Raw genomic sequence first — 13,413 nt, forward strand, 5'->3', positions numbered from 1 at the left:
GCTGGGGTCATTAGGTCAGCGGTATTGTGTATATTAGTTGGCTGGGGTCTTTAGGTCAGCAGTATTGTGTATATTAGTTGGCTGGGGTCATTAGGTCAGCAGTATTGTGTATATTAGTTGGCTGGGGTCATTAGATCAGCAGTATTGTGTATATTAGTTGGCTGGGGTCATTAGGTCAGCAGTATTGAGTTGTGTATATTAGTTGGCTGGGGTCATTAGGTCAGCAGTATTGTGTTGATATTAGTTGGCTGGGGTCATTAGGTCAGCAGTATTGTGTATATTAGTTGGCTGGGGTCATTAGGTCAGCAGTATTGTGTATATTAGTTGGCTGGGGTCATTAGGTCAGCAGTATTGAGTTGTGTATATTAGTTGGCTGGGGTCATTAGGTCAGCAGTATTGTGTTGATATTAGTTGGCTGGGGTCATTAGGTCAGCAGTATTGTGTATATTAGTTGGCTGGGGTCATTAGGTCAGCAGTATTGTGTATATTAGTTGGCTGGGGTCATTAGGTCAGCAGTATTGTGTTGTGTATATTAGTTGGCTGGGGTCATTAGGTCAGCAGTATTGTGTATATTAGTTGGCTGGGGTCATTAGGTCAGCAGTATTGTGTATATTAGTTGGCTGGGGTCATTAGGTCAGCAGTATTGTGTATATTAGTTGGCTGGGGTCATTAGGTCAGCAGTATTGTGTTGTGTATATTAGTTGGCTGGGGTCATTAGGTCAGCAGTATTGTGTATATTAGTTGGCTGGGGTCATTAGGTCAGCAGTATTGTGTATATTAGTTGGCTGGGGTCATTAGGTCAGCAGTATTGTGTATATTAGTTGGCTGGGGTCATTAGGTCAGCAGTATTATGTATATCAGTTGGCTGGGGTCATTAGGTCAGCAGTATTGTGTATATTAGTTGGCTGGGGTCATTAGGTCAGCAGTATTGTGTTGTGTATATTAGTTGGCTGGGGTCATTAGGTCAGCAGTATTGTGTTGATATTAGTTGGCTGGGGTCATTAGGTCAGCAGTATTGTGTATATTAGTTGGCTGGGGTCATTAGGTCAGCAGTATTGTGTTGATATTAGTTGGCTGGGGTCATTAGGTCAGCAGTATTGTGTTGTGTATATTAGTTGGCTGGGGTCATTAGGTCAGCAGTATTGTGTATATTAGTTAGCTGGGGTCATTAGGTCAGCAGTATTGTGTATATTAGTTGGCTGGGGTCATTAGGTCAGCAGTATTGTGTTGATATTAGTTAGCTGGGGTCATTAGGTCAGCAGTATTGTGTTGTGTATATTAGTTAGCTGGGGTCTGTAGGTTAACGCCCAAGCCAGGTGTCACCATACCACTGCTGCCGGGGGCCAGGGTGGCATCATGGCATGCACCACACACATACTGTGGCGACAGGCTGAGGGGGGACTCCCGTTCCTGCGAGTAAAAACACTCTCAGATTGATTTAGCCTAATCAACCGGAACAAAACATTGGTTCGGTCAGGTCATATACACACGAGCCGTGTGTTCCTTATCGGTTGTTTTCCCCAAGCGGCCGCAGATTCATTCATTGACTCGGTTCGCCAACACCTTTCTATCATATAGTCTACAGCGCCGCAGAATAAATACACGCACCGCAGCCCCGGACACAACAGACGAATAGATGGCCAAGCAACAACCGTATACATTTAGCTTCTGTTGGCGTATATAGTGTAGGCTACATCTCAGAGCGTGTTTCTAAACGGTAGACTACTTGGAGAGACGGGGTGAAGAACGGGCGCGTCACGTTTCCTACCGTCTTCCCCTCTCTCACTCCCTATTCCGCAGTAGTCTATTTCTATACCCTGGAGAGAACAGAAGCTCGAGCCCCACCACCCACATACCAGATCAATAACACTAGTATACAGTAGTAGCAGTGTCTTTAACCCAGAGAAAAACACCAACATCACTGATTTCAAAATCACACTTATAAAACGCCAGGAATAAAAGGAGAATCCGGTGCGTAAAAATAAATAAATAAATAAATATGACCCCGACACTCACTTTATAGAAGATGTGCTTCAGCGTGCCGTAGAAACCCATCGTAATTGTATTCTTCCGTTTTAACGCCCTTCCGCTCTTCCCGGTAGCACAAATAGTGCGGTAGTTAAATAGATGGGTAGTATAGTACTCTTCTTGTCCGAAGGCACAATTGTCCCTCCTCTCTCTTTCCACTTCAGTTAGGTCCGACAGTATCTCTCGTTGCCTGCTGCTGCGGGCATGTTCGGACAAGCCTCTCTCCCCGATGCGAACGGGAAGCGAGGAGAGAGTTGGCCTAGCTAGGTATTCATAGAAGCGCAGAGAGAGACGGAGGTCAGTTCGTTCAGCTCTCACACGACTGCCAAGCCTACCGGACAACCAGTTTAGTCAGCCAGAGAGGAATGCCGAGAGGGAGGGAGGCGGAGAGCGGCGGAGAGAGAGAAAAGGGCAACCGGTGAAGAACAAACACCATTGTAAATACAACCCACATTTACATGTATTTATTTTGCCTTTTGTACATCATGACAACACTGTACTGTACATAGAATAGGATAGAACGCCCAGTAGTGGTCCGGTTCCCGTTTAGAACACCCAGTAATGGACCGGTTCCCTTCTAGAACGCCCAGTAATGGAAAGGTTCCCTTCTAGAACGCCCAGTAGTGGACCGGTTCCCGTCTAGAACGCCCAGTAGTGGACCGGTTCCCACCTAGAACGCCCAGTAGTGGACCGGTTCCCGCCTAGAACGCCCAGTAGTGGACCGGTTCCCGCCTAGAACGCCCAGTGGTGGACCGTTTCCCGCCTAGAACGCCCAGTGGTGGACCGGTTCCCGTCTAGAACGCCCAGTGGTGGACCGGTTCCCGTCTAGAACGCCCAGTAGTGGACCGGTTCCCGTCTAGAACGCCCAGTAGTGGACCGGTTCCCGTCTAGAACGCCCAGTAGTGGACCGGTTCCCGTCTAGAACGCCCAGTAGTGGACCGGTTCCCGCCTAGAACGCCCAGTGGTGGACCGGTTCCCGCCTAGAACGCCCAGTGGTGGACCGGTTCCCGCCTAGAACGCCCAGTGGTGGACCGGTTCCCGCCTAGAACGCCCAGTGGTGGACCGGTTCCCGCCTAGAACGCCCAGTGGTGGACCGGTTCCCGTCTAGAACGCCCAGTAGTGGACCGGTTCCCGTCTAGAACGCCCAGTAGTGGACCGGTTCCCGTCTAGAACGCCCAGTAGTGGACCGGTTCCCGTCTAGAACGCCCAGTGGTGGACCGGTTCCCGTCTAGAACGCCCAGTAGTGGACCGGTTCCCGTCTAGAACGCCCAGTAGTGGACCGGTTCCCATCTAGAACGCCCAGTAGTGGACCGGTTCCCGTCTAGAACGCCCAGTGGTGGACCGGTTCCCGTCTAGAACACCCAGTAGTGGACCGGTTCCCGTCTAGAACGCCCAGTAGTGGACCGGTTCCCGTCTAGAACGCCCAGTGTTTCAGCTTTTCTATAAAAGCCTTGATGTTCATCAGTCCACGGTTATAAACAAGACACCACGGAAGAAGACACTGCTGTCCAAAAAACCATTGCTGCATGTCTGTTTGTAAAAGAGCACCGGGATGTTCCACAGCTCTACTGGCAAAATATTCTGTGGACTGATGAAACTACAGTTGAGTTGTTTGGGAGGAACACAACACTATGTGTGGAGTAAAGAAGGCACGGCACACCAACATCAGAACCTCATCCCAACTGTAAAGTCTGGTGGAGGGAGCACCATGGTTTGGAGCTGCTTTACCTGGACAGCTTGTTATCGGCGACAGAAAAATACATTCCCAAGTTTATCAAGACATTTTGCAGGAGAATGTTATGCTATCTGTCCGCCAATAGAAGCTCAACAGAAGTTGGGTGATGCAACAGGACAGCGACCCAAAACACAAAGTAAATCAACAACAGAATGCCTTCAACAAATTCACCTTTTGGAGTGGCCCAGTCAGAGTCCTGACCTCAACCCGATTCAGATGCTATAGCATGACTTCAGAAGAGCAGTTCACACCAGACATCCCAAAAATATTGTGGAACTTAAACAGTTTTGTAACGAGGAATGGTCCAAAATTCCTCCTGACCGTTGTGCGGGTCTGATCCGCAACTACAGAAAAACGTTTATTTGAAGGTCATTGCGGCCAAAGGAGGGTCAACCCAGTTTTTAAATCCAAGGGTTCACGTACTTTTGCCACCCTACACTGCAAAAGTTTGTTTACACAGTGTGTTCCATAAAGACATGAAGATCATATTTTATGACCAATTTATTCAGAAATCCAGGTATTTCCAAAGGGTTTACGTACTTATCCTTGCCTCTGTACGTCACAATGGGATACCGGACTATCCCGTCTCTGGACTCTGAATTAGAGAGGTGGGTTCTTACCTTGATGTTGAGGAGTGTCGAAGGTGTTTCAGGGTTCAGTCTGTCCGACATCAACTCAGAGTTCTCATCCGAGACAAACACCTGGTTCCTTCCTTCTTCATCCTCTTCCTCCTCCTCTTCTAACAGGGCAGGACGGTCACTCTCGTCTTCACCCACCTCTTCTGCTTCCTCGCCTTCATCTCCTTGCTCGTTCTCATCATCCTCCTTTCTACATTCCTCCTCTTCCTCTCCATTCCGCTCCCCTTCTTCTTCAGTCTGGGTACTGTGGTAGGTTTTTGATTGGCCATCTCTTTCCCTAGCCGCGCTCTCATCGGCTGTTACCTCGACGTGACCGCCGACAGTTCCGAACGGTTCCGAGGGGCAGGACTCCTCCGCTATGGTAACTATGGAAATGCTGACCACCTCCCCCTCCTCTCTGCCAATAAACTCCTCACCACCTCCCTTTCTCCTTTCTTCCCCAGAGGAAGATGAAGAGATGAAGGAAGAGAGGGAGGAGATTGAAGAGATGGAGGAGGAAGAGGGGGTGCTGCCTAGCAGCGATACCCCCATAGAGTCTCCCCTCCCTGGCAGGGGTGTACCCGTGTTACCCCCTCTGGTCAACGGGTCCTGTTTCATCACTAAACCAGACTTCTCTCCTACGGTCTTCAGATGAGAGAACAGGAGGGGCTGGGCATCCTGGAGAAAGGAGAGGATAGACAGGGGTTAGAAGAATAGAACTCCAACGACACAAAAGACGACATAAGAGGCGAGATTGGACTCCTAGATAAACAAGGAGAGGACAGAGGAGAGAAAGGGGGATAGAAATTGGAGGAGTACTCTGTCAAAAGCGCTGGGAGTTTTTCCCCTGACTTGCTAAGACAAACACTACTCCCACTGTCTTCACACTAGATAGCAGGAGAGATGGGTTATCATGGATAAACAAGTAGAGGATCACTTAGAAATTGGAGGAATATTTCACAATGAGACTGGGAGTTTACCTTGTCAGTATGAATGAAATTAGTGGATCCTGCCATGATGACTATATTAGATTTCATCTACTTGTCCTATAGATTTTTGCCATTTTGCCAAAATTATTACTTGGAATAAACTGACAGTTAAAACGCTCCCGGAATGGCATGTTAGCTAGCCACAGATCTACTTGTTGTCACTAGCTAGCCACAGATCTACTTGTTGTCACTAGCTAGCCACAGATCTACTTGTTGTCACTAGCTAGCCACAGATCTACTTGTTGTCACTAGCTAGCCACAGATCTACTTGTTGTCACTAGCTAGCCACAGATCTACTTGTTGTCACTAGCTAGCCACAGATCTACTTGTTGTCACTAGCTAGCCACAGATCTACTTGTTGTCACTAGCTAGCCACAGATCTACTTGTTGTCACTAGCTAGCCACAGATCTACTTGTTGTCACTAGCTAGCCACAGATCTACTTGTTGTCACTAGCTAGCCACAGATCTACTTGTTGTCACTAGCTAGCCACAGATCTACTTGATGTCACTAGCTAGCCACAGATCTACTTGATGTCACTAGCTAGTCACATATCTACTTGTTGTCACTAGCTAGCCACCGATCTACTTGTTGTCACTAGCTAGCCACCGATCTACTTGTTGTCACTAGCTAGCCACAGATCTACTTGTTGTCACTAGCTAGCCACAGATCTACTTGATGTCACTAGCTAGCCACAGATCTACTTGATGTCACTAGCTAGTCACATATCTACTTGTTGTCACTAGCTAGCCACAGATCTACTTGTTGTCACTAGCTAGCCACCGATCTACTTGTTGTCACTAGCTAGCCACAGATCTACTTGTTGTCACTAGCTAGCCACAGATCTACTTGTTGTCACTAGCTAGCCACAGATCTACTTGTTGTCACTAGCTAGCCACAGATCTACTTGTTGTCACTAGCTAGCCACAGATCTACTTGTTGTCACTAGCTAGCCACAGATCTACTTGTTGTCACTAGCTAGCCACAGATCTACTTGTTGTCACTAGCTAGCCACAGATCTACTTGTTGTCACTAGCTAGCCACAGATCTACTTGTTGTCACTAGCTAGCCACAGATCTACTTGTTGTCACTAGCTAGCCACAGATCTACTTGATGTCACTAGCTAGCCACAGATCTACTTGTTGTCACTAGCAAGCCACAGATCAACTTGTTGTCACTAGCAAGCCACAGATCTACTTGTTGTCACTAGCAAGCCACATATCTACTTGTTATCACGAGCAAGCCACATATCTACTTGATGTCACTAGCTAGCCACAGATCTACTTGATGTCACTAGCTAGTCACATATCTACTTGTTGTCACTAGCTAGCCACCGATCTACTTGTTGTCACTAGCTAGCCACTGATCTACTTGTTGTCACTAGCTAGCCACAGATCTACTTGTTGTCACTAGCTAGCCACAGATCTACTTGTTGTCACTAGCTAGCCACAGATCTACTTGTTGTCACTAGCTAGCCACATATCTACTTGTTGTCACTAGCTAGCCACAGATCTACTTGTTTTCACTAGCTAGCCACAGATCTACTTGATGTCACTAGCTAGCCACAGATTTACTTGTTGTCACTAGCTAGCCACAGATGTACTTGTTGTCACTAGCTAGCCACAGATCTACTTGTTGTCACTAGCTAGCCACAGATCTACTTGTTGTCACTAGCTAGCCACAGATCTACTTGTTGTCACTAGCTAGCCACAGATCTACTTGTTGTCACTAGCTAGCCACATATCTACTTGTTGTCACTAGCTAGCCACAGATCTACTTGTTGTCACTAGCTAGCCACCGATCTACTTGTTGTCACGAGCTAGCCAACTAGCTATGTACCTAAGGTTGCTGTGTTGTAAGTTGTCATTGTACAGTTTATATTCATGGTGTCACGTTTCCATAACTAAATAGTTAGATTACAAATACACACACACACACACACACACACACATTAAATAAATAAATATATATATATATATATATAAAGACTGCACCCGATAGCAGTTTTTTTCGGGCGGAGATCTCTCGAGAAGTCACAAACTGTCTGCCTTTGCTACAGATGATCAGCAGAGATAGCACCATGGATAGATAGATAGTACACGAGTTTATATTGGTTTACCGTTTAGTACTACGCGGCGTTTGTCTGTCAATCTATCGAACACAACTGTAAGTATTTAACAAACATTGTGCAAGATTTGACATTGCCAACAAACGGAAGTGTTCAGAATAAATACATATACACAATGTTAAAACCAGCTCCTTCAACAACAGATATCGAGAATCTCGAAAACTAAAGCAGTTAACTTGATATGTCTCAACACTTGTCATAGTTAGCTAGCGAACGTCTGAATTCGTTGACACTTTTATCCTTAAACGCTTCAACTACAAGAAGTATCCTACTAAAGTTATTCAATAGCCACCACGTATTAAACTAACACACAATTAAAAAGCAAACTCACTTTCGACAAAAATAGAGAGCCGCTGTGGGTAGTAACTAACGTTACTAGTGACGTGTTGTCCTGTCTTCGCACTCGAAATAAAGGGGAGTTTGGACACTTTCCCCCACTAGAATACGCTTATCGCATCCTAACAACCTTTCATCAGACGGCGAGATACACGCAGACTGCTGATATCAACATGAAACGTTAAAATCAGGTCAGAGGAAGAGGTACTGCTCAGTCTCCTCTGAAAGAGAGACAAAACTGTTTGATGCGCTGTGATGACGTCAGGTCGAATTCACTCTCCCTGGCGCCTTGTTATGACTCGTTTGTTTACAGGGACTTTTTCTGAAGCTTGGCAAATTAGAATCTAAAAAAACGTTTTATGATATATGGTAAAGAAATCAAATGTTTGGTAATCTAGGACTTGACAAGTAATATGTCAGATTTCATAGATTTCCCCAGTATCTCTTCTTGCACATTCATCTTCTACACATCTACCGTTCCCGTGTTTAATTGGTATATTGTAATTACTTCTCCACCATGGCCTATTTAACTCCCTTATCTTACCTCATTTGCACTCACTGTATATAGGCTTTTTGTTCTACTGTATTATTGACTATGTTTTGTTTGTTCCATGTGTAACTCTGTGTTGTTGTATGTGTCAAACTGCTTTGCTTTATCTTGGCCAGGTCGCAGTTGCAAATGCTGGCCTACCTGGTTAAATAAAGGGTTAGGGTTATATATATATAACTACCTGGTTAAATAAAGGGTTAGGGTTATATTTATATATAACTACCTGGTTAAATAAAGGGTTAGGGTTATATATATATAACTACCTGGTTAAATAAAGGGTGAGGGTTATATATATATATAACTACCTGGTTAAATAAAGGGTTAGGGTTATATATATATAACTACCTGGTTAAATAAAGGGTGAGGGTTATATATATATATAACTACCTGGTTAAATAAAGGGTTAGGGTTATATATATATAACTACCTGGTTAAATAAAGGGTGAGGGTTATATATATATATAACTACCTGGTTAAATAAAGGGTTAGGGTTATATATATATAACTACCTGGTTAAATAAAGGGTGAGGGTTATATATATATATAACTACCTGGTTAAATAAAGGGTTAGGGTTATATATATATAACTACCTGGTTAAATAAAGGGTTAGGGTTATATATATATATATACCTGGTTAAATAAAGGGTTATATATATAAATACGTGGTTAAATAAACGGTTAGGGTTATATATATATAACTACCTGGTTAAATAAAGGGTTAGGGTTATATATATATAACTACCTGGTTTAATAAAGGGTCAGGGTTATATATATATAACTACCTGGTTAAATAAAGGGTTAGGGTTATATATATATAAATACCTGGTTAAATAAAGGGTTATATATAAATAACTGGTTAAATAAAGGGTTATATATATAAATACCTGGTTAAATAAAGGGTTATATATATAAATACCTGGTTAAATAAAGGGTTATATATATAAATACCTGGTTAAATAAAGGGTTAGGGTTATATATATATATATAACTACATGGTTAAATAAAGGGTTAGGGTTATATATATATAACTACCTGGTTAAATAAAGGGTGAGGGTTATATATATATATAACTATCTGGTTAAATAAAGGGTGAGGGTTATATATATATATACCTGGTTAAATAAAGGGTTATATATATAAATACCTGGTTAAATAAAGGGATAGGGTTATATATATATAACTACCTGGTTAAATAAAGGGTTAGGGTTATATATATATAACTATCTGGTTAAATAAAGGGTGAGGGTTATATATATATATACCTGGTTAAATAAAGGGTTATATATATAAATACCTGGTTAAATAAAGGGATAGGGTTATATATATAACTACCTGGTTAAATAAAGGGTTAGGGTTATATATATAAATACCTGGTTAAATAAAGGGTTATATATATAAATACCTGGTTAAATAAAGGGTGTTATATATATATATATATAACTACCTGGTTAAATAAAGGGTTAGGGTTATATATATATAACTACCTGGTTAAATAAAGGGTGAGGGTTATATATATATATATATATATATACCTGGTTAAATAAAGGGTTATATATATAAATAACTGGTTAAATAAAGGGTTATATATATAAATACCTGGTTAAATAAAGGGTTATATATATAAATACCTGGTTAAATAAAGGGTTATATATATAAATACCTGGTTAAATAAAGGGTTAGGGTTATATATATATAACTACCTGGTTAAATAAAGGGTTAGGGTTATATATATATATAACTACCTGGTTAAATAAAGGGTTAGGGTTATATATATATAAATACCTGGTTAAATAAAGGGTTATATATATAAATACCTGGTTAAATAAAGGGTTAGGGTTATATATATATAACTACCTGGTTAAATAAAGGGTTAGGGTTATATATATATAACTACCTGGTTAAATAAAGGGTGAGGGTTATATATATATATACCTGGTTAAATAAAGGGTTATATATATAACTACCTGGTTAAATAAAGGGTTAGGGTTATATATATAACTACCTGGTTAAATAAAGGGTTAGGGTTATATATATATAACTACCTGGTTAAATAAAGGGTTAGGGTTATATATATATAACTACCTGGTTAAATAAAGGGTTAGGGTTATATATATATAACTACCTGGTTAAATAAAGGGTTAGGGTTATATATATATAACTACCTGGTTAAATAAAGGGTTATATATAAATAACTGGTTAAATAAAGGGTTATATATATAAATACCTGGTTAAATAAAGGGTTATATATAAATAACTGGTTAAATAAAGGGTTATATATATAAATACCTGGTTAAATAAAGGGTTAGGGTTATATATATATAAATACCTGGTTAAATAAATGGTTCTATATATAAATACCTGGTTAAATAAAGGGTTAGGGTTATATATATATAACTACCTGGTTAAATAAAGGGTTAGGGTTATATATATATAACTACCTGGTTAAATAAAGGGTTAGGGTTATATATATATAACTACCTGGTTAAATAAAGGGTTAGGGTTATATATATATAACTACCTGGTTAAATAAAGGGTGAGGGTTATATATATATATATACCTGGTTAAATAAAGGGTTATATATATAAATAACTGGTTAAATAAAGGGTTATATATATAAATACCTGGTTAAATAAAGGGTTATATATATAAATACCTGGTTAAATAAAGGGTTATATATATAAATACCTGGTTAAATAAAGGGTTAGGGTTATATATATATAACTACCTGGTTAAATAAAGGGTTAGGGTTATATATATATATAACTACCTGGTTAAATAAAGGGTTAGGGTTATATATATATAAATACCTGGTTAAATAAAGGGTTATATATATAAATACCTGGTTAAATAAAGGGTTATATATATATAACTACCTGGTTAAATAAAGGGTTAGGGTTATATATATATATATACCTGGTTAAATAAAGGGTTATATATATAAATACGTGGTTAAATAAACGGTTAGGGTTATATATATATAACTACCTGGTTAAATAAAGGGTTAGGGTTATATATATATAACTACCTGGTTTAATAAAGGGTCAGGGTTATATATATATAACTACCTGGTTAAATAAAGGGTTAGGGTTATATATATATAAATACCTGGTTAAATAAAGGGTTATATATAAATAACTGGTTAAATAAAGGGTTATATATATAAATACCTGGTTAAATAAAGGGTTATATATATAAATACCTGGTTAAATAAAGGGTTATATATATAAATACCTGGTTAAATAAAGGGTTAGGGTTATATATATATATATAACTACATGGTTAAATAAAGGGTTAGGGTTATATATATATAACTACCTGGTTAAATAAAGGGTGAGGGTTATATATATATATAACTATCTGGTTAAATAAAGGGTGAGGGTTATATATATATATACCTGGTTAAATAAAGGGTTATATATATAAATACCTGGTTAAATAAAGGGATAGGGTTATATATATATAACTACCTGGTTAAATAAAGGGTTAGGGTTATATATATATAACTATCTGGTTAAATAAAGGGTGAGGGTTATATATATATATACCTGGTTAAATAAAGGGTTATATATATAAATACCTGGTTAAATAAAGGGATAGGGTTATATATATAACTACCTGGTTAAATAAAGGGTTAGGGTTATATATATAAATACCTGGTTAAATAAAGGGTTATATATATAAATACCTGGTTAAATAAAGGGTGTTATATATATATATATATAACTACCTGGTTAAATAAAGGGTTAGGGTTATATATATATAACTACCTGGTTAAATAAAGGGTGAGGGTTATATATATATATATATATATATACCTGGTTAAATAAAGGGTTATATATATAAATAACTGGTTAAATAAAGGGTTATATATATAAATACCTGGTTAAATAAAGGGTTATATATATAAATACCTGGTTAAATAAAGGGTTATATATATAAATACCTGGTTAAATAAAGGGTTAGGGTTATATATATATAACTACCTGGTTAAATAAAGGGTTAGGGTTATATATATATATAACTACCTGGTTAAATAAAGGGTTAGGGTTATATATATATAAATACCTGGTTAAATAAAGGGTTATATATATAAATACCTGGTTAAATAAAGGGTTAGGGTTATATATATATAACTACCTGGTTAAATAAAGGGTTAGGGTTATATATATATAACTACCTGGTTAAATAAAGGGTGAGGGTTATATATATATATACCTGGTTAAATAAAGGGTTATATATATAACTACCTGGTTAAATAAAGGGTTAGGGTTATATATATAACTACCTGGTTAAATAAAGGGTTAGGGTTATATATATATAACTACCTGGTTAAATAAAGGGTTAGGGTTATATATATATAACTACCTGGTTAAATAAAGGGTTAGGGTTATATATATATAACTACCTGGTTAAATAAAGGGTTAGGGTTATATATATATAACTACCTGGTTAAATAAAGGGTTATATATAAATAACTGGTTAAATAAAGGGTTATATATATAAATACCTGGTTAAATAAAGGGTTATATATAAATAACTGGTTAAATAAAGGGTTATATATATAAATACCTGGTTAAATAAAGGGTTAGGGTTATATATATATAAATACCTGGTTAAATAAATGGTTCTATATATAAATACCTGGTTAAATAAAGGGTTAGGGTTATATATATATAACTACCTGGTTAAATAAAGGGTTAGGGTTATATATATATAACTACCTGGTTAAATAAAGGGTTAGGGTTATATATATATAACTACCTGGTTAAATAAAGGGTTAGGGTTATATATATATAACTACCTGGTTAAATAAAGGGTGAGGGTTATATATATATATATACCTGGTTAAATAAAGGGTTATATATATAAATAACTGGTTAAATAAAGGGTTATATATATAAATACCTGGTTAAATAAAGGGTTATATATATAAATACCTGGTTAAATAAAGGGTTATATATATAAATACCTGGTTAAATAAAGGGTTAGGGTTATATATATATAACTACCTGGTTAAATAAAGGGTTAG

The 13,413-nt window shown here is 38.5% G+C and overlaps 1 protein-coding gene across 1 annotated transcript in view; it reads right to left on the reverse strand.

Moving 5' to 3' along the window:
* LOC135516520 (F-box/WD repeat-containing protein 7-like) overlaps window positions 1-8,041 on the reverse strand; it is a 98,821-nt gene extending 90,780 nt beyond the window's left edge. The window contains exons 1-2 of the mRNA XM_064940867.1: window positions 7,828-8,041; window positions 4,384-5,058 (exon numbers count right to left, since the gene is read on the reverse strand). Coding sequence (XP_064796939.1) covers window positions 4,384-4,998 — 615 coding nt within the window. The 5' untranslated portion in view covers window positions 4,999-5,058; window positions 7,828-8,041. The remainder of the gene's footprint in view (window positions 1-4,383; window positions 5,059-7,827) is intronic.
* Between the last annotated feature and the right edge of the window lie 5,372 nt (window positions 8,042-13,413).

This window comes from Oncorhynchus masou, chromosome 27 (genome assembly GCF_036934945.1).
Source record: "Oncorhynchus masou masou isolate Uvic2021 chromosome 27, UVic_Omas_1.1, whole genome shotgun sequence".
NCBI classification, from domain to species: domain Eukaryota; kingdom Metazoa; phylum Chordata; class Actinopteri; order Salmoniformes; family Salmonidae; genus Oncorhynchus; species Oncorhynchus masou.